The sequence below is a fragment of the Delphinus delphis genome, chromosome 9 (genome assembly GCF_949987515.2).
Source record: "Delphinus delphis chromosome 9, mDelDel1.2, whole genome shotgun sequence".
NCBI lineage: Eukaryota > Metazoa > Chordata > Mammalia > Artiodactyla > Delphinidae > Delphinus > Delphinus delphis.
In genome coordinates this window covers 45,997,488-46,020,532 of record NC_082691.1, presented here as the reverse complement: position 1 = coordinate 46,020,532, position 23,045 = coordinate 45,997,488, and the positions used below count along the sequence as shown (strand labels likewise).

The 23,045-nt window shown below is 33.0% G+C and overlaps 1 protein-coding gene across 1 annotated transcript in view; it reads left to right on the top strand.

The window, feature by feature from the left end:
* GLCCI1 (glucocorticoid induced 1) overlaps positions 1 to 23,045 on the top strand; it is a 120,527-nt gene that overhangs the window by 45,651 nt on the left and 51,831 nt on the right. The window contains exon 3 of the mRNA XM_060020466.1: positions 17,643 to 17,729. Coding sequence (XP_059876449.1) covers positions 17,643 to 17,729 — 87 coding nt within the window. The remainder of the gene's footprint in view (positions 1 to 17,642; positions 17,730 to 23,045) is intronic.

The window sequence follows — 23,045 nt, the reverse complement described above, 5'->3', positions numbered from 1 at the left end:
ACTGTGCCACCAGGGAAGCCCTCTATTCTTATTTTTAATATTGTATATTTGTGTTTAAGTGATTAAATTTATTAGGTTATATACTATATTAAAATTTTTTAAGGTGTTGAATTAATTTTACTGTGTTTTTTTTTCCTAGTTCACTGCCCTCTGACTTTGCTCTGTCTTTGCCTTTCTTCTGCCTTCCTGGCATGTGTATTGTTCTTTTTCTGGATTCTGAAGATGAATGCTTAATTTTGTATTTGTGATATTTACTGTTTAGTAAGTGTTTTATGCCAAGATTTATCTTCTGAGCTCAGCTTTGGCTAGTATATGTTTCCATTATTTGTATTTTCAAGATATTCAATTTCAGTTTTGATATCCTGTTTAGCATATGAGAGTATTTTGTTTTGTTTTTAACTTCTAAATGGTTAAAGTTTCTTTTCCTAGTAAAGCTTTAATTTCTAGTTTTATTGCATTATAGCATAGACTAATAGGTTTTTGGAAACTTCATTGAAGTTTTCGTTGTAGCCTTTGATTTGTTGTTTTCTTAATTCTCTGTATTTGAAAATGAGGTACAGTCTTTACTTTCAGATAAAGAATACATTACGTATTAATTCAGCCTTATTCACTATATTATTCAGTTTCCATATAGGTCACTTTATTTATGTCTGTCTGTTCTATCATGAGCTCGATGTTCTTGAGTTAAAACTTCTGTTGATTTCTGTTTCCAGTGGTCGTTTGCCTTACATTTTGATGATAATACAGATGTTTTAAAGATGTATGTTCATTATGTCTTTCTTTTTTTTTTTTTTTTTTGGGTACGCAGCCCTCTCACTGTTGTGGCCTCTCCCGTTGCGGAGCACAGGCTCCGGACGCGCAGGCTCAGCGGCCATGGCCCACGGGCCCAGCCGCTCCGCGGCATGTGGGATCTTCCCAGACCAGGGCACGAACCCGTGTCCCCTGCATCGGCAGGTGGACTCTCAACCACTGTACCACCAGGGAAGCCCCATTCTGTCTTTCTAATGGTTGATATTGTTTATTGTTACAGAATGCTTAATGTCTTGATTAATATTATTTTCCCTGAACCGAACCTTTTCATGATATAAATATTGTAAACTCTCTTTTCTTTTCATTGGCCAAGAGCTCTGGTTTTGAATCAGATGGCTTGGTTTTGAATCTTGGCTCCAGCATTTTTTAGCTTTGTAATTTTGAGCAAACTACCTCTTTGCCTCAGTTTCCTCATTTGTTAATGCGATATTATACCTCATAGGATTGTTGTAAGGGTTAAATTGAGGTAATGCATTTGAAATGCTAAGAATAGTGACTGAAACATTGTCAATAAGTAATTACTATTAATTATTTACATTTACTAGCAGAGGGTTAAAGATAGGTGGACATCTGGGTATTGGCCATGGCACTCTTAATTCACAGCTGAGAAGGGGAACTTCAAATAGAAATTGCTTCCTTCTTTCTTCCCACCTGTTTCCCATGGTTTTTACTTCTTAGTGTTTTTGTCTTTCTGTTCTGATAAATCTTGCTTATTGCTGGAAATAATTAGCTTTGAGCCATTTATATGTATTTTGAGTCATCTGCCATACTTCTCCTTGTTAGGGAAAAATGACATGGTAAACCTGACAGTTTTTTAAAAATGTCTGATGGCCAGTTGAGGTGAGAGTAGCTTTTACTCTATATGAGTCCTTCCACTTTGACTGCTTGTCTATCCCCCTCATTCATCTTCTCTGAAAAGTTGGTATCAGAGAAAGATTTCAGAACTTTTCATTTACCTCTTTTATTTTTTGAAGGGTAAGAAATGGAATGGTAGGATTTTTAAATGAAATTCTGTACACTTCTGCTTTCTTTTCTCCAGATGATATTCTTTGATATTTTATTGTTTTAATTAATTTTCAAATTTTACAGTATGAAACATTTAAACATGCCAAAAAGTACATAAAGTAACCTTTTAGTTTTCTTCATTTCATTAAGTTTGAGTGTATGGAGTTTTGTGATCCTATCTCTATGCCAGCATTTTTCCCTAGAAATCTTTTTTATATTTAAGAAACAGATCTGGTATAAGTACTTAGCGTTTGACTTTAGCCAACATTCGATAAAATTAACAACTCCAAACTAAAATATATAAATTCTTTGCTATTTAAATACTCTATTCTTTTCTTCCCTTCATGAAAGGAGCTTGGTTGGGGAGGACTTTCATCAAAGGAGTAAATGGTATATCTCAAATTAGTAATAGGTATAAGAAAGAACTTTCAGTTTTACCACTCTGATCAGAAACTCATTTCCTGACCAAAAGTCATTCTTGATACAGCTGTTTGGGTTTCCTGTGCCCTTGTTGAAGAGCTTGCTGTTAAAGTTTAAGAAGTGGTAGTTGCTGGAACAATTTTGGACGGTGGTGGGAAGCTTTTCTTGAAATGAAAGCAAGTCTAAAGATTTGGCCATCTTGGCCTCCTAGATTGCATTCCAGGAACCTAAATTGTTATTTTTATGGAGCTGGTCTCCAACTGGCTCTTGAGTAAGTTTATAAAGATTCTATCTTGTACAGGATCGCCTTTACTTTTTTTTTTCCAGCCATTAGCTAATTAAAAGACAGGACTGTATAATTCTAGAGTTGAACAATCCACATGATAGTAGTCACGTTCCTAGTTCAGGGAGTAATATTTTTGGTTGCCAGAGGAATATACTCAGCTGTACTGATGAAAAATTTAAATCCATAGCTAAAATATTTACTGTTTTACTCATCAGTTTCAAATACTGTCTTTAAAACTAGCAGAAACTCAAAATTCTACGTATCAATTTTTAATAGTTAATGTATTGATTTAAATCAAAAGTAGAAGGTAAATAGCAAAGAGCCTTCCCCATACTCCTGTTGCCCATATACCCAGTTTTCTTCCCATTACCAGAAATATTTTACAGGTAACAAAAACAGCCTGTTTTCCTTTATCTCCTCCCTCACCTTTACCCCTAAACTAGCTCTAGGTAAAGTTGTGAAATAGGTTGTATTTATTTGGAACAACCCTCTCACTCTATCTTCTTGAACTTTGTTGTCTGGTACATTGGTTCTCAACCTTTTATATCTTAAAATCCATCAATTTTCTATCAAAAATCCTGTGATAATAATAAACAGCATTTATTTAGAAAGACATTTATTAGACACATTAAGCTTTAAGAGTCAGAATCAGATCATAGTTAAGGATGGGTGCAGTATGAGAAAGTGGTATGCCTTTCAAGTTGTCAATAACTTGGTATAAATTTTTTAATAAATGATTGGCATAGAATACATCATATTGGTAGGAAACATTAGTATAAACCAAGTGAAAACAGCTTTTTTGTGCTGTTGACATTCTTAAAGCTTTTGGGAGATAACACTAGTACCTATTAAAATGAGGATCACATAGTAAGCTTCTAGCACAGTAAATAGGACATAGTAGATGTTGAAAAATGTTACCTGCTTTGTATTGGAGTCTATAGTATTTTACTGTCAGCAGGCTTAAATATAATAATACTGAATTGAGTGGACAGTATTACTGGTATCAATAATTGATTATGCAATTATGAACATTAAATCTGGATTGGTAAGAAATGGCATAGAAATGATGCAACTAACTCCAGGGCATGAGAGGGCTCTGAAACACGGTTAAACAATTTCTGGTGGGTCAGGGTTCATTCAGTCAGAAGTAGCTATTGTTTTCCACTGTACATTCTTACAAGTAAGAAATGGTACTTTAGATTTATAGGTCCATGTATGGGACAGTGGACTTATATTGCTACAGAAACTCCCACTCCCTTTCTCATTACTTAGGTATCCCATTGATGATATTTATGCTATCATCAGTTGAACACTACTGGTTTTTATGACTTCGGAATGGTATGGAAACATTTTTGGTAGATATCTAGTAGTCACCTATGTTGCTGATTTTCTGTCAGGTGTGAGAGATTAAAGAAACATTAAAAGCTACTAAGAAACAATAAAAAGTAATTTATTGGATAATACTGAGGCAGCTATAATCCAGTGCAATTGTTAAATGTATTTTTTTTAAGTGTTTGGAAATATCACTTTTGAAAAAGTAAAATTGCTCTCATTTTTTTTTACTAGTGGAATCAGTTTTCTGAAACACAGTCACCAAAGCAAATTGTAATTTTAAAAATTATAGCACAAAATAATGAATATGTTTTAATGCTCTCTAAAAACTGAAAATTAGATCTCATCATTTGGTTTTAAATTTATCCACAATAATAGTGAGAGAACTTGTCAGAATGGGTATTATTAAGTGTAAATACTGAATAATAAATTGAAATATTGTTTATACTTTTAATTCCTCATAGTACCATCTCCTTTTGGTTAAAGCAGAAACTGTCAAGAGTCAATTTAATAACTGTTTCTGTAAGAAGCCAGAGAATAGTATTTCTGATATACAGTTTATTTTATGTTACATTAGTTCCTTTGTTAAATGTTCTCACAATGACTTGAGAAACCTGACTAGGTAGATTATTAATGTACAGTGCCTCCTACTCTTTTCTGTTATATTACTCGACTAGTGCTGCTGTGTGATTTGAAACTTGGCAAGAAAAGCATGACAGAAAATACCAATTATTTTTAGAAAATACAAACAATGCTTGGGACTTTCAGGTTCAGCAATACATGGCTTTTTTTAAATTGAAAAATGAGATTGATTTGTAATTTCCTCTTTGACATAAATATTTTTAATAACAGTTTTATTGAGATATAACTTATATAGCATACAGTTCATCTATTTAGAGTGTAGAATTCATGGTTCTTAATATAATTGTGCAACCAATGCCATAATCAATTTTAGAATATTTCTGTTTTTACAAAAAGAAACCATTAGCAGTCACTCACTATTTCCCCCCAGTCTTCTTTTCCTCAGCCATAGGCACCCAGTCAGTAGTCTACTGTCTGCCGCTCTACATTTGCATTTTCTGAACATTTCATATCAATGGACTCATACAATTTGTAGCCTTTGGTTTCTGCCTTTTTCATTTAGTATAGTATTTTTAAGTTTCATCCATGTGGTAGCATGGTATCAGTACTTCATTCCTTTGTAATGCCAAATAATATTTCATGGTATGGACATACTACAGTTTATTTGTACATTCATGAGTTGGTGAATTTCTATGAACCTTTGCACACAAGTTTTTGTGTTTACATATGTTTTCATTTCTCTAGGAATTGCTGGATCATATGGTAGCTCTCTGTTTAACTTTTTCAGGAAAACATTTTTATAGATATTTTTTCCTCCATAGAATTAAAGTACAACATGAAAGACATATCCAAACTGAATTATAATTTCCTGTCAATATTCTCATCAATAACTTTCCACTAATATTTCTAGGTGTTGGATATTTCAGTTACCTTCAGTTTTCAGTTATTCTAAACACTTAAATATTTCAGCTTTTCTAAAGTCTCCAATTCCATTCCCATAGCCAGTGATAAACTACATACAGGCACTTGCAGTTGTGAGAGAACCCCAACCCCTAGTCAAAGGAAACGCTGACTAGGGAAACATATTTTATGTGATGTATACTAACATCTTAACTTACATGTAACCTGTCTTCCAAGATAGATTTGAGGTTTGCATCTAAAGTTAGAATTTTTGTAATTCTATGTTGGGCTTTCTCAGAGTAGATATACATCCCCACTTACTGATTCTATTACATAGCTATCTTTCTCATTTTTTAAAAATCCTGCTTCTAAATTTGAAACAGGAGTCACTGCAGAAGATTTGGAAAATACCAAAAATCTCAAAATAAGTTGCTTATAATTCTAATATCCAGACAGCCATTTTTAACATTTTGATGCATATCCTCTTATATTTTGATTATTTGCATTTAAAAAATAAAAATTTAAAAACTACAGACCATTTTAAAAAGAGTTCAGATGATACTGCAGGTAGTAAATATGATTTTATTATTTATTTTGTATGATTTTAACAAATCATAACATTTACTCATGCCATTAAGTATTCCTAAACATGACTTTAAGTCTTTTTTTAAATCTTGATTTTTCTCAGCTGGAAAAAAAAAAGGATTTACTGTAGAATTATCTAGAATTCTTACCACCATTTATATTTTGAAGTATCTCTTTAAAGTCTTTTTCTCTTTGTGTGTACTTGCTTACTAAAGTGGGATTACAGTCCATGTAGTGTGGTTTTTTGTATTATAAGAATGTGCCACAACTTTTCTGTTCTCTATTGATAGACATTTATTTCCAGTGCTTCTCTTGGTGTACATCTTAGGTTAATTCTTAGAAATAGATTTACTATGAATATTCTTAAGATTTGGGGCACATTTGTGATTGCTTTTTCTCAAATTAACATTTCTTATAGAGTAAGGCAAATACTTTTATCATGTCTAGCACAGATTCAATAGTTGATTTCTGTGGTATTTCTTATTTTTAAAAATTGCAGTCCAGAGATTTACCACCAACACCCTCCCTCCCCCTCACCTTGAGATCTGGAAACAGAAATATAGCTTCTTAACTCTTCTAAATAAGCTCCCTCATTAATAATCTAGAAAATCACAAACCATTACTTCATAGACTTCCATTCAATTGTGTGTTGAACACTTTTGAGGCCTAAATAGACATGGATTTTATAAATTTTACTTAAATATTCAGGCATATCTTAGTCCTTGCTGGAGACTACTGTTTAATGTTCCTTGGTAAAGAGAAACTTCTCTCTAGCAATATAACTTTCTACATGGCTCCAAACAACATTTACATTAGTTTATGTTAATTTCCAAAGATGTAATTATATGAAAATTGATATTATACTTGTAAATGGTTATTAGCCTATAAGAAAAATGAGTGAGTATATGGTCAGCTTCTTAGAACACAGATTGCTGGGCTTTATCTAAGAATTCCAGATTTGGTAATTCTGCTATTGAGCCTGAGAATTTGCATTTCTAACTTGTTCTCAGATGATGCTGATGCTGCTCCTCCAGGGACTGCACTTTGAAAGTGATCTAACAAAATGATCACATAAGTTAGTATATAGCTGGAGCATGATGAAAAACTTTGAGTGTGTAACTGCTATCACTGAATTCCTAAAGCTTTTTTCAGCGGAACTCTTCCTTTTCTTTACTCCTTGTTAACTAGTGAAGAGGCTATTTATATCTGGTTATAAAACTATATATACTTATATACTGTTACCAGAAAAGCAAAGCATAATATTAGAATCACAGGGAGTTCCCTGGCAGTCCAGTGGTTAAGACTTTGCCTTACAATGCAGGGGGTGTTGGTTTGATCCCTGGTCGGGGAGCTAAGATCCCACATGCCTCAGGGCCAAAAAACCAAAACATAAAACAGGAGCAATACTGTAACAAATTCAATAAAGACTTTAAAAAAAAAATGGTCCACATCAAAGTCTTAAAAAAAAAAAAAAAGAATCCCAGTTTTTTGTGCTCCTTTTTAATCAGGATAGTCTTTTCAAGACGATCTTTTAAGTTAAAAGTTTTTAAAAAGTTAAAAAAAATTTATTAGTCAAAAGAAAATCAAATTTCTAAAAGACATAGTTGTAAACTCTAAAAGACATAGTTGTCAACAGTGAAGGGTTTGTCATTATCTATTTTTAAAACGTTTCTGTAACTTAAAATCAGACTCTAATCTTAATTATTAATTTAATGATCATTGATTTTTCAAGTAATTCTGTTTCATTTCTTGCCAGCTTTATCAGTACCTTAATATTAAGGATCATCTATGTAAGTACAGTAAAATAATTAGCAGTCAGTAATCATATTTCCGTAATAGATTATAAACTATAATAAATTTTAAGGCTAAGGGTGAACCATACAAAAAACAGATTTTGAAGCTTTACATAGGATTTAAGTAAGTTTTATAAAAGATTAAGAGAATTTTGTGACGTGATTAGTTTTTTTGTTTTGTGGGTTTTTTTGGAACTGACTCTAGGCTCTTGCATGTAGAAAAAGAATATTTTCTTTCTGGGGGTTAGTTTGACCTGTTCTGAAATTGATAAAGCAGGAAAGCATATTTGCCCTTGCTAGTCTGTGAATAAAGATATAAATAACAAAAGCACCCATTGTTCACATCTGATAAAGGATGTAAAATATGTAAACAAAATATGCAAACAACTCTTAAAATTCAACTATAAGAAAACAAACAACCTGATTAAAAAATGGGCCAAAGACTTCCTAACAGGCACCTCACTAAAGACGATATACGCATAGCAAACAAGCATATGAAAAGATATTCCACGTTATATGTCATCAGGGAAATGCCAGTTAAAACGAGATACCTCTATACATCTGTTAGAATGGCCAAAATCCAGTACACTGGCAATACCAGATGCTGACCAGAATGCAGAGCAACAGGAACTGTTGTATGTTGCTGGTGGGAATAGGAAGTGGTACTGCCACTTTGGAAGACGGTTTGGCAGTTTCTTACAAAACTAAACATACTCTTACCTTACAGTCCAGCATTCATGTTCCTTGGTACTTACCCAAAGGAGTTGAAAACTTATGTTCACACAAAACCCTGCATACAAATATGTATAGCAGCTTTATTCATAATTTCCAAACTTGCAAGCAAGCAAGATGTCCTTCAGTAGGTGAATGGATGAATAAAGTGTGGTACATCCAGACAGCAGTATATTATTCAGCACTAAGAAGACATGGAGGGACCTTAAATATATATTACTAAGTGAAAGAAGGGACTCTGAAAAGGCAACCTACTGTATGGTTCCAACTACCTGACATTCTGGAAAAGGCAAAACTATGGAAAGAGTAAAAAGATCAGTGCTTGTCAGGGGTTTGGAGATGGTGAGGAATGAATAAGCAGAGCACAGACAATTTTTATGTCAGTGAAAATACTATGTATGGTACACAGAATGCACAACACCAAGAGTGAACCCTAATGTAAACTATGGACTCCGGTGATAATGATGTGTAGTGTAGGTTCATCAGTTGTAACAAACGTACCACTCTGGTGGGGGATGGCTGTGCATGTGTCGGGGTGAGGGGTATATGGGAAATCTCTGTAATGTCCTCTCAGTTTGGCTATGAACCAAAAACTGCTCTATTTAAAAATAGTCGTAAAAACAAGTGTGTAGTCCTGTGCAGTAGGACTGTTTTCTGTTTATATCACTTAGAGAAGAAGCATTCGTCACCCAGGAAACCAGAGCTAGGAGGATGGGCCTGGGGGTTGGAGAAGAAGCTTCATGGGCTGGACTTTGGATGATTCTGAGAGGTGAAAATTAAAAAATGGCTTCTTCCACCTGTAGGTATCATTTTCATATAGAGGGGACTTTTTTTAGCCAAACACCTTTTTGTCAGCAGTCTTAGAGATAGACTTTGGTTCTGCATTACTCAAGTGTATGAAAGGTTCATTTTCTATTCCCTGGTAGTTTAAATGGAGGCAGCTAAAAAGGGAGAATCCCGCTAAGTATGGTGGCCGAAGAGTAAGATATTTTATATAATACCAATTACTGAAGATTATACTTCTTTCCAAGCTGTCTGTGGAGGATGTTAATACACATAAAATGAGTGTTCTGGGGTCATATCAGTAAGAAAAAGTAAAGCAGGTTTTTAAAACAGTATCTATGTATTTGTATATTTGAGTTTTGAAATGCTAATTGCATTGTACATTGAGTAAAGGAGTACAGAATGTAATATTTTCCAAATTTATTTGACCATGGAATTCTTTTTCATATATTTTTTACTAATACCCAGGAACAGTGTTATAAGTAGCACCACTCATAAAATTCTGCTCTAGATTAATGGACGGAATAACAGGCCAGTTGGAAGGAATCACTTGCTGATATGAAACCAAAGAACTTTTGCTACTTTGTGGTGGTGTTTTCCTAATTTAAATGGTAAAACATTTCTCAAATACTCAGATTTAAAAAACTGGATACAAATTAATTCATCCTCTGTGACTTCACAAGCTTGAGCATTAAATAGATTTGAAGACCAAGTAGCCATCTTTGGTATTGCTTTGACTAAAATAATTTGTTTAAAATCAATGATTAGATCAACCTCTTAGATAGCCTCATCCACCAGAGGGCAGACAGCAGAAGCAATAAGAACTACAATCCTGCAGCCTGTGGAACAAAAACCACATTCACAGCAAGATAGACAAGATGAAAAGGCAGAGGGCTATGTACCAGATGAGGGAACAAGATAAAACCCCAGGAAAACAACAAAATGAAGTGGAGATAGGCAACCTTCCAGAAAAAGAATTCAGAATAATGGTAGTGAAGATGATCCAGGACCTCGGAAACACAATGGAGGCAAAGATCCAGAAGATGCAAGAAATGTTTAACAAAGACCTAGGAGAATTAAAGAACAAACAAACAGATGAACAATACAATAACTGAAATGAAAACTACACTAGAAGGAGTCAATAGCAGAATAACTGAGGCAGAAGAATGGATAAGTGACCTGGAATACAGAATGGTGGAACTCACTACTACGGAACAGAATAAGAAAAAAGAATGAAAAGATAAGAAAAAAGAATGAAAAGAAATGAAGGCAACCAAAGAGAGCTCTGGGACAACATTAAACGCAACAACATTTGCATTATATGGGTCCCAGAAGGAGAAGAGAGAGAGAAAGGACCAGAGAAAATATTTGAAGACATTATAGTCAAAAATATCCCTAACATGGGAAAGGAAATAGCCACCCAAGGCCAGGAAGCGCAGAGAGTCCCATACAGGATAAACACAAGGAGAAACATGCACACACACATAGTAATCAAATGCACAAAAATTAAAGACAAACAAAAATTATTGAAAGCAGCAAGGGAAAAATGACAATTAATATACAAGGGAACTCCCATAAGGTTAACAGCTGATTTCTAAGCAGAAACTCTACAAACCAGAAGGGAGTGGCACGATATATTTAAAGTGATGACAGGAAAGAACCTACAACCAAGATTACTCTGACCAGCAAGGATCTCATTCAGATTCGATGGAGATATCAAAAGCTTTACAGACAAGCAAAAGGAAAGAGAATTCAGCACCACCAAACCAGCTCTACAACAAATGCTAAAGAAACTTCTCTAAGTGGGAAACACAAGAGAAGAAAAGGATCTACAAAAACAAACCCAAAACAATTAAGAAAATGGTCATAGGAACATACATATTGATAATTACCTTAAACGTGAATGGATTAAATGCTCCAACCAAAACACACAGGCTTGCTGAATGGATACAAAAAGAAGACCCATCTATATGCTGTCTACAAGAGACCCACTTCAGACCTAGGGAAACACACAGACTGAAAGTGAGGGGATGGAAAAAGATATTCCATGCAAATGGAAATCAAAAGAAACCTGGAGTAGCTATACTCCTATCAGATAAAACAGACTTTAAAATAAAGAATGTTACAAGAGACAAGGAAGGACACTACATAATGATAAAGGGATCAATCCAAAAGGTGATATAACAATTATAAATATATATGCACCCAGCACAGAAGCACCTCAATACATAAGGCAACTGCTAACAGCTATAAAAGAGGAAATCGACAGTATCATAATAATAGTGGGGCACTTTTAACACTTCACTTACACAAATGGACAGATCATCCAAAATGAAGCTAAATAAGGAAACAGAAGCTTTAAACAACACAGTAGACCAGATAGATTTAATTGATATTTATAGGACATTCCATCCAAAAACAGCAGATTACACTTTCCTCTCAAGTGTGCACGGAACATTCTCCAGGATACATCACATCTTGGGTCACAAATCAAGCCTCAGTAAATTTAAGAAAACTGAAATCATATCAAGCATCTTTTCTGACCACAACGCTATGAGATTAGAAATGAATTACAGGGAAAAAAATACGTAAAAAAGACAAACACATGGAGGCTAAACAATACTTTATTAAATAACCAGAGATCAATGAAGAAATCAAGGAGGAAATCAAAAAATACCTAGAGACAAATGACAATGAAAACACGATGATCCAAAATTTATGGGATGCAGCAAACACAGTTCTAAGAGGGAAGTTTATAGCTATACAAGCCTACCTCAAGAAACAAGAAAAATCTCAAATAAACAATCTAACCTTACACCTAAAGGAACTAGAGAAAGGAGAACAAACAAAACCCAAAGTTAGCAGAAGGAAAGAAATCATAAACATCAGAGCAGAAATAAATGAAATAGAAACAAAGAAAAGAATAGCAAAGATCAATAAAACTAAAAGCTGGTTCTTTGAGAAGATAAACAAAATTGATAAACCATTAGCCAGAATCATCAAGAAAAAGAGGGAGAGGACTCAAATCAATAAAATTAGAAATGAAAAAGGAGATGTTACAACAGACACCACAGAAATACAAAGCATCCTAAGAGACTACTACAAGCAACTCTATGCCAATAAAATGGACAACCTGGAAGAAATGGACAAATCCTTAGAAAGATATAACCTTCCAAGACTGAACCAGGAAGAAACAGAAAATATGAACAGGCTAATAACAAGTAATGAGATTGAAACTGTGATTAAAACTCTTCCAACAAACAAAAGTCCAGGACCAGATGGCTTCACAGGTGAATTCTATCTAACATTTAGAGAAGAGCTAACACCCATCCTTCTCAAACTCTTCCAAAAAATTGCAGAGGAAGGAACACTCCCAAACTCATTCTGTGAGGCCACCATCACCCTGACACCAAAACCAGACAAAGATACTACAAAAAAAGAAAATTACAGACCAATATCACTGATGAATATAGATGCAAAAATACTCAACAAAATACTAGGAAACAGAATCCAACAACATATTAAAAGGATCATACACCATGATCAAGTGGGAGTTATTCCAGGGATGCAAGGTTTCTTCAATATACACAAATCAATGTGATACACCATATTAACAAATTGAAGAATAAAAACCATATGATCATCTCAATAGATGCAGAAAAAGCTTTTGAGAAAATTCAACATCCATTTATGATAAAAACTCTCCAGTAAATGGGCACAGAGGGAACCTACCTCAACATAATAAAGGCTATGTACAACAAACCCACAGCAAACATCATTCTCAATGGTGAAAAACTGAAAGCATTTCCTCTAAGATCAGGAATGAGACAAGGATGTCCACTCTCGACACTATTATTCAACATAGTTTTGGAAGTCCTAGCCATGGCAATCAGAGAAGAAAAAGAAATAAAGGAATACAAATTGGAAAAGAAGAAGTAAAACTGTCACTGTTTGTAGATGACATGATACTATACACAGAGAATCCTAAAAATGCCACCTGGAAACTGCTAGAGCTAATCAATGAATTTGGTGAAGGTGCAGGATACAAAATTAATGCACAGAAATCTTTTGCATTCCTATACACTAATGATGAAAAATCTGAAAGAGAAATTATTGAAACACTCCCATTTACCACTGCAACAAAAAGAATAAAATACCTAGGAATAAACCTACCTAAAGAAACAAAAGACCTTATGCAGAAAATTATAAGACACTGATGAAGAATTAAAGATGATACCAACAGATGGAGAGATATACCATGTTCTTGGATTGGAAGAATCAATATTGTGAATATGACTATACTACCCAAAGCAATCTACAGATTCAATGCAATCCCTATCAAATTACCAATGGCATTTTTTACAGAACTAGAACAAATCATCTTAAAATTTGTATGGAGACACAAAAGACCCCAAACAGCCAAAGCAGTCTTGAGGGAAAAAAACGGAGCTGGAGGAATCAGACTTCCTGACTTCAGAGTATACTACAAAGCTACAGTAATCAAGACAATATGGTACTGGCACAAAAATAGAAACATAGATCAATGGAACAAGATAGAAAGCCCAGAGATAAACCCACGCACCTATGGTCAACTAATCTATGACAAAGGAGGCAAAGATATACAATGGAGAAAAGACAGCCTCTTCAATAAGTGGTGCTGGGAAAACTGGACAGCTACATGTAAAAGAATGAAATTAGAACACTCCCTAACACCATACACAAAAAGAAACTCAAAATGGATTAAAGACCTAAATGTAAGGCCAGACACTATAAAACTCTTAGAGGAAAACATAGGAAGAACACTCTTTGACATAAATCACAGCAAGATCTTTTTTGATCCATCTTCTAGAGTAATGGAAATAAAAACAAAAATAAGCAAATGGGACCTAATGAAACTCCAAAGCTTTTGCACAGCAATGGAAACCATAAACAAGACGAAAAGACAACCTTCAGAATGGGAGAAAATATTCACAAATGAATCAATGGACCAAGGATTAATCTCCAAAACATATAAACAGCTCATGCAGCTCAATATTAAAGAAACAAACAACCCAATCCAAAAATGGGCAGAAGACCTATATAGACATTTCTCCAAAGAAGACATACAGATGGCCAAGAAGCACATGAAAAGCTGCTCAACACACTAATTATTAGAGACATACAAATCAAAACTACAATGAGGTATCACTTCACACCAGTTAGAATGGGCATCATCAGAAAATCTACAAACAAGAAGTGCTGGATAGGGTGTGGAGAAAAGGGAACCCTCTTGCACTGTTGGTGGGAATGTAAATTGATACAGCCACTATGGAGAAAAGTATGGAGGTTCCTTAAAAAACCAAAAATAGAATTACTATATGATCCAGCAATCCCACTACTGGGCGTATACCCAGAGAAAACCATAATTCAAAAAGACACATGCACCCCAATGTTCATTGCAGTACTATTTACAATAGCCAGGTCATGGAAGCAACCTAAATGCCCATCGACAGACGAATGGATAAAGAAGTTGTGGCACGTATATACAATGGAATTTTACTCAGCCATAAAAAAGAACGTAATTGAGTCATTTGTAGAGATGTGGATGGATCTAGAGACTGTCATACAGAGTGAAGTCAGAAAGAGAAAAACAAATACCGTATATTAATGCATGTATGTGCGTTAGATATATTATTATTATATAATATATATTATATATATATAAAATATATCATTAATATAATACATTAATAATATATTATTATTATGAATACATTATCAATTATGATAATATTAATTAATAATAGCATGTAATTATAATATTGATATTATTTATATAATTTTAATATATTAATAATATTATTAATTATATATATTATATATATAACAATATTAACGCATGTTTGTAGAAAATTGGTACAGATGAACCGGTTTGCAGGGCAGAAGTTGAGACACAGATGTAGAGAACAAACGTATGGACACCAAGGGGGGAAACCACAGTGGAGTGGGGATGGTGGTGTGCTGAATTGGGCGATTAGGATTGACATGTATACATTGATGTGTATAAAATTGATGACTAATAAAAATAAATAAAATAAAATTAATGATTAAATGTATAAAACACTGCTCTCAATAGAACTTTATGCAGTGGTGGAAATGTGCTGTATCTGTGCTGTTCTATATGGCAGCCGGTAGCCTCTAGCCACATGTGGTTATTGAGTATTTGAAACATGCTAATGAGATTAAAGAACCGAAGTTTTTGTTTTATTTTCATTAATTTAAATTTAAATTATTACATGTGCCTAGTAGCTTTTGTTTTGGACAATGCAGTCTTTAGAATATAATAGTATATATGTGCAATTAAAATGAAAATTTTCTTTGGGGAGTATTTTTTGGAAAAGTTGAAACTATGATGAATATGCTTAAACAATTTATATACATGTAATTTTATAGCCACATGACTGAAAGGATTTTTCCAGTGGTTTTGTACTTTAAAAAAAACTATATATTTTACTAGATAGATTTCAGGAACATAAATATTCTTTTGTAGTTAGTGTTTATGTATTTCTTTTGTATAACCAATACTACATTCTGAAATAATCAAATAGGTTTTCACATTCAATTTTAAAAAAAGAATGACAATAGGAAGAAAGAAGATACTCTGAGATGAGAGACCTCAGATTTAGTTTCATTTGCCATTGGTGTGCTTGGCAGTATTAAGGCATTTGCAGAATTTTTGTGGCTACTGATTTAACTCTAAGTTGGAGATACAGTTTATGTAAATTTCCTTTGAAAAAGTTAGAGCCATACAAAATGAAAATAGTGTTATAAATGTTTTTGTTAATTATGGAACATGCCAGAAATTTTATTCATTTTCTGTGAATATGCTTTTGAGTTTTAAACATTGTGATCCTTAATCATTTGATTTTTGATGAGAGCAATGCCTCTGCTTGGTAGAAAGGTAAAAGTATTAAGGGATATAAATTCTCGAAATAAAAGTTTGACTAAAACAAAGTCATAATTGAATAATCTTAGCATAAATTATTAAAGATATGACTACTTGGGGGGATTATTTTCAGAGTAGTTTTTCTTATCTGGGACTGAGATTAGGAAAATTTAATAACTAATTATTTGCAAGCAGTTTAATATATTAATACCTCTTATCTTTGCCATTACCAAGCGAATAAAATATTTTACTCAGTATTATGACTAAATAGTTTCACTTTAGTATTTGAACTGTTTAAGCAGTTTATTTGTATTTTTATTCAACTAGCATTCAATTGTTATTGGTTTTATTTTGCAGCATCATTACTTTTAAGAGGTGGTAATTATTTAAAACTTTGTCCACAAGCATTTTGAATTGTATAGAACTGATGGCTTCTTCATAAGTTGTGTATTATGTAAAGTCACAGGTGCAGCCTCAATATGAATGATGAACTTTTCTGTATGTAATAAAAAATAATTTTTGAAGCAATATATATTTATATTGGGTTGGCCAAAAAGTTCGTTAGGGTTTTTTCCCTAAGATGTTACAGAAAAACCCCAGTGAACTTTTGGCTTACCCAATATTTATATATGATAATCATTACCCTATATCTGTCTTAAAATAGTGGTTTTAACTTTCCCTAAGTTGCATTACACTAAGAGTCTTCTCATGTATTAAGGATGGTAGTTTAATATTTAAAAATTTTTAATACAAGTACTAAATGATTTTACTATTTGGCATTTAGTGTTTTGTGTTATGTTTGGATGTAGTGTCTGTTATAGGTTAAGTCGCTGAAAATGAAGTTTTAGGTAAAAGCAATTCTGTTTTCTGCCATGTAGCTGAGGTTTTCTTTAAGATGCATTGTTTTAAATTATAGTCAGTTTAGCTTAATCTTGTTTATTTTTATAATAACTTTTTCTATTTTTATAGTAACTTTATATTTTTATATAAAGATGCTTGATGTTTTTCAAAAAAGGATACTATTATTAACACACTCTTTCCTGAGTATAGAAAGAATATAGTACATTCAACCCTTTACCTAACTAAGTATTGACATGTAGGTCATTTGTAACCCCACTGCTTCTAAGCATGTTCTGTTAATCTACTTCTCTTTAGTAAACATAACATTTCATAATTAGTTTGCCTATTCTCTTTAAAAACACCGATATACATATTTCACAGTTCTCTTTGAATTTGATAAATTTAATGTTGATGTAAAAAACCAAATGTTTTGAGTAACATTACTCAGAAACATCTTAGATTGATCATATCTAATTCAGAATAATAAACATTTCACAGGGTCATGAAAGTCTTAGCTTTTAAGGCATCCTAGTATTCAGTATAACCCTTTAATTGGTATGTGCTAAGATTTTGAAATATGTTTGATTTGCTGTGAGATTAAGGATAGAGGCAAAATTCTTTATTTTTTATTTTACTTATTTTTTTAAAGACACCTAGCTGTTGGGTAGAAGAAGGCACAGAAAAGAGATCACATCAGCGTTCTGCATCATGGGGAAGTGCTGATCAACTAAAAGAGGTAAGTCACTTCTGTTTTCAGTCTGTGTGCTGCTTTGGTCCTAGCAAATTATCTTAACTATTTCCTGAATATAATGATACTTCCTATATTTGTGATAAACTTACCTCTCTCAGAGTTTTAAGGGTTGCCTTCCACATTTTGGTGAACAATTCTGAGTTTACATTATTTGTGCCCTTCATATTCTTTATAAATATTTCTTATGTACCCACTCAGCTTTTGCCTTTCCAGAATGAAGTCTGATTTTATGTAATTTTGTCTTGTTTATTTGTTATATTTTGTTCCCACTTCAGCTTTCTTATTCTTGAGTTACCGCAACTAGAACTATAGATCACAATTTTTACAAAGGTAGGATAGTGTTTTCTGTTTCTTATAATTTTTTAATGATATCCAGCATATTGTTGCCCTTTGAGACCCGATAGTATAGTGGAATCCATGTCTTTGAGAAACAGTTATTATAACCCATTCCCTTATGAATAACCCAAATTATGATAACTTTATGTATTAATATATTTTTTGATTATTTTCCTGTAGTGTTATCTTTTATCCATCTAAATTCTTATTTATTTGCTTTTATAAAATTACAGAAACTTAGAGTTGGAAGGTCATCTAGTCCATCTCCTATATAAACACTCCTTCTTAGAAAACATTCATCTAGTCTATTACAGTCATTCTCAGTGAGAAAAGCTTATCACTTTGCAAGAAAACCAAACCAGTTCTGTTTGTTGCCCCTTAAGTTGTTAGTTTATTTTGTACTATATTGAACTCAAAATTATACCCCTAAGTTTTGACTCTGCCCTCTGTATCAATATTGAATAAGTCTAATTTAAATATTTGAAAGGTTTGCAATATGTCATTTTCCTCCAGAGTAAACATTGACATTTCTCTCAAATATATTTCATATGCCATAGTATCCATACCTCTTAGTATCATTTGCATATCCTATAGGTTATCAGTATTTCTCATATACTGTGGTGTCTGGACTGAATAGATATAGTAGTCTATTAGCATGATTTTGCCTGTGATTGTATTACATTTTTAGGAACTTCTTTATATTATTGATGTACAGAAATCCTCAACTCCTATCTATGCACACAAACACATATGCGCAAAATCAGTTTTTCCCAACAGCAACAAAAAACAAAGGAAGCTGAGTCTAATATATCTAGTCTAAAATAGGTACATATCTATGCACAGAATATTGAGTAATATTGAATAAAAAGTAAATTTGTTCTTTTATCTTAGAGGTAAATACAATCTCAAAGTTATAGCCAAGATTAGGTATAGCTGACTTTGGACTACAGCAATACATGATATACACTATTAAAAAAGGAATGGCTGACATGACTGAGTGAGAGATTTAATTACTTTCCTCACAAAGCAATCATAAAGCTGGACAAAACTGTCAAAACAAATTCATCACTCTGGAAATCAACCAAATAAATTGAGAAACTTTATTCATGAAAAGTACTGAACTCAGGGTAAGAATCTTAGCTGCAAACAAATAGGACCAATGGCTCTGCTAGTCTGAGATTGTGGTCTAATTTGTGGCAAGCAACAGACTCATGGAGTAGCAGGATTTTATAGAGAGTTCTAGGAGGTAAGACAATCTTGGGGGCTTGGTAAGTTCACCACATATCACAGGTTGATTGGAGGCTGTAGACAGGCACAGCAGAATATCAAGTGGGCCCAGTCACCCACGTATCACTGGTTAGTGGAGCCTAAGAATATATGGAAAGGAGATCAAACAGGCCTAGTGGTAGTAAAATCTGAGGCCAACTTTTAAAAGGCCCAAACTTTGAATGCACTCCTCATTTCACACACAAATCCTCATTCAAATATACACACATCCTGAGAGTGGAAGCTTTACTGGATTGAGATGTTTGAGTAAAATCTCTGAATAGTTTTTGGCTAAACACTAAGGTGACACTGGAGACCAGCTTAAAAAGGTCTTAAAAAGCCAGTCATAGAAAGAAAAATGAGGGGGGAAAAATGGAGTAGAGATATCAGCAACCACACATGGTGGGGAAAACAGACTTTCAGTCCATCAGCCACCCTCAGAGAAAATCAGAATCTAGAGTTGCTCCATTATATTATCTAAAATGTCCAACATTCAACAGAAAATTTAGAGATATGCAAAGAAACAAGAAAGGATGACCCATAGTTAAGGAAAAAAAAACAGTCAATAGAAACTGTATCTAAGTGTCTCCATATGTTGGATTTAGCAGACTAAAACATCAAAGCAGCTATTATAAGTATGTTCAAAGAACTAAAGAAAACCATGTTTAAAGCATCAAAGGGAAGTAGGACCACAGTGACGCAATGAATAAAGAATTTCCACATAGATGTAATTATTATAAAAAATATACAAACAGAAACTGTAGCATTAAAAAGTATAGTAATTAAAAAAAATTCACTAGATGAGTTTGATAGAAGATTTAAGATGGCAGAAGGATCAGTGAATTTGAATATAGGTCAGGAGAATTTATATACTCTGAAAGAACAGAGGGAAAAAGATTGAAGAAAAGTCAAGCCTCAGAGGCCTGTGGGGAAACATTAAGTTCATACATATACACATAATGGGAGACTGAGGGGAGGAGAGGGGAGTTAAAAAATATTTGAAGAGATAATGGCAGAAAACTTTCCAGATCTGATGAAACACAATCTATATAGATTCAAGAAGCTTAACAAACCCCAAGTAGGAAAACACGCAGAGCTGCACATAGACACATCATAGTTAAACTGTTGAAAGCTAAAGGAAAGAGAAAATCTTGAAGCTGGAAGAAGAAAATGACTCATTACACATAGGGGACCAATAATACATTTAACAACTGGTATTTTTCATCAGAAACAGTGGAAACCATAAAGCATGACATATTCAAAGTGCTAAAAGAAAAATATCAACCAAGGATTCTATATTCAGAAAACCCAGCCTTTTAAAATAAAGGTGAAATAAAGTATTCCTGGATAAACAAAGATTGAGAGACTTTCCTGCTACTAGACTGTCTTACAAGAAATACTGAAGGTATTGACTCCAATTTAATTCAAATCAGTAGGAAGAATTGAAGAGTGTTGGCAAATATGTGGGTAAATATAAAACAGTCTATAGATAGATTTTTCTCATTTTTCTAAGATTATATAAAACAATAATTATAACACTGTTGTTGGGTTTATAACATACATTTAATATATATGACAATAATAACACAGAAGAAAACAAGGGAAAAGACATATTTTGGAATATAGTTTCTCTTTTACTGGAATTAAATATTATTTTGAAGTAGATTATAATAAATTAGAATTCATGTTATAATCCCTACAGCAGTTGCTAACAAAATAACTCTATAAGAATAGAAAATAAAAAGTATCAGAAATGGATTAAAAAGATACAATAAAAAATATTTATCACAAAAGAAAGCAGTGTAGGAGGAAGAGAGAAATAAAAAAGATGTGACAAATAGAAAAATAGCAAAATGGCAGGAATAAATCTATTTAATTACATTAAATGTGAATGGAGTGAACATTATATTCAAAAGGCAGAGATTGTCAAACTGGATAAAAAAGCAACACTCAGCTATACGTTGTCTGTAAGAAACACATGTTAGATTCCAAGACACAAATAGGTTGAAAGTAAAAAGATGGGGAAAGATACACAATGAAGACAGTAATAAGGAAACATCAAGACAAAACAGACTTTAAGACAAGAAGTATTACTGAAGACAAATAGAGACATTTCATAATGATTAAAGGTCAGTACATTCAGGAAGATATAGCAGTCAAAAATTGTATGTACATCTAACAACAGTCTCAAAATGCATGAAGCAAAACTGTGGAAGGAGAAATTCAGTTTCTCTAATTGGGGATTTCAATACCTTACTCTCAATACTTTAAAGAACTACTAAGTAGGTAGAAATCAGCAAGGAGATAGAGGAGTTCAACAGTATCATCAGTCCGTTTGACCTAACTGACATACATAGAAAACTCTACCCATTGACTGCAGAATACATATTCTTTTCAAACACGTGTGAAACATTTTCTGGGTAAGACTATATACTGGGCCATAAAACAACTCTCAGTAGGTTACACAGGACTGAAGTCATATAACAGAAAGAAATCTTTAACAAACCCAAATATTTGTCAATTAAAGAACACTTACCTAGTACCACAGGGAAATTTTAAATATTTAAATAAATGAAAGCAAAAAGACAACTTAGAATTTATGTGTACAGGTAAAGCAATGCTTCAAGGAAAACTTATACCTTAAGTGCATATATAAGAAAAAGAGAAAATTCTCAAATCATTACTTTAAGCTTCCATCTTAAGAAACCAGACAAAGAAGAGCAAAGCAGAGCAAAAGCAAGCAGAGAAAGGAAATCATAAAGAATATAGCAAAAACCAATGAAACAGAAAAATACTGGAAAAAAGCCAATAAAACTAAAAGTTGGTTCTTTGAAAAGATCAACAAGGTGGACAAACCTTTAGCTAGACTGACCAAGAAAAAAAAACACACAAATTACTAAAATCAGCAGTGAAAGGGGTGACATTACTACCAACCTTACATAACTTAAAAGTATTATAATGGAATATTATAATCAAATTTATGTCATCAATTTAGAAAATAAGCCAAGATGGATAAAATTCCAGCAAGACACAAATTACTAGAAATAAATTACCAAGACTGATTTAAGAACAAATAGAAAATATGAGCAGACTTGTAACAAGTAAATAAATTGAATGAGGAATTTAAAATCTTCCCACAAAGAAAATCCCAGGATTGGATTTGGTGAATTCTATCAAATATTCAGAGAAGAAACAATGTGAATCATTCACAAACTCTTTCAGAAAATAAAAGAGAAGGGAGCACTTACCAATTCATTTTATAAGTCCAGAGTTACCTGATTTCAAAGGCAGGCAAAGCCATTAACATTTCAGATCAATATCTCTCTTGAACGTAGATGCAAAAATCCTTAACAAAATATTAGCAAACCAAATCCAGCAACTTATATAAAGGATTATACACCAAAAGCAAATGCGACTTGTTCCAGAAATGCAAAGTTCTTTTAAGATCCAAAATTCAATTAATGTAATAAACACTACTATATTAATAAAATAAAGAAACAAAACTGCATAATTATCTCAGTAGAGTCACAGAAAGCTTTTGCCAAAGTGCAGCATCCATTCATGATAAAAATCTCTAAACAAACCAGGAATAAAAAAGAATTTTCTCTGCCTGTTAAAGAGCATTTATGAAAAACGTACAGAGAATATCATATTCAATGGTGAAAGCAAGAATGCTTTCTTCTAAGATAAGAAATAAGA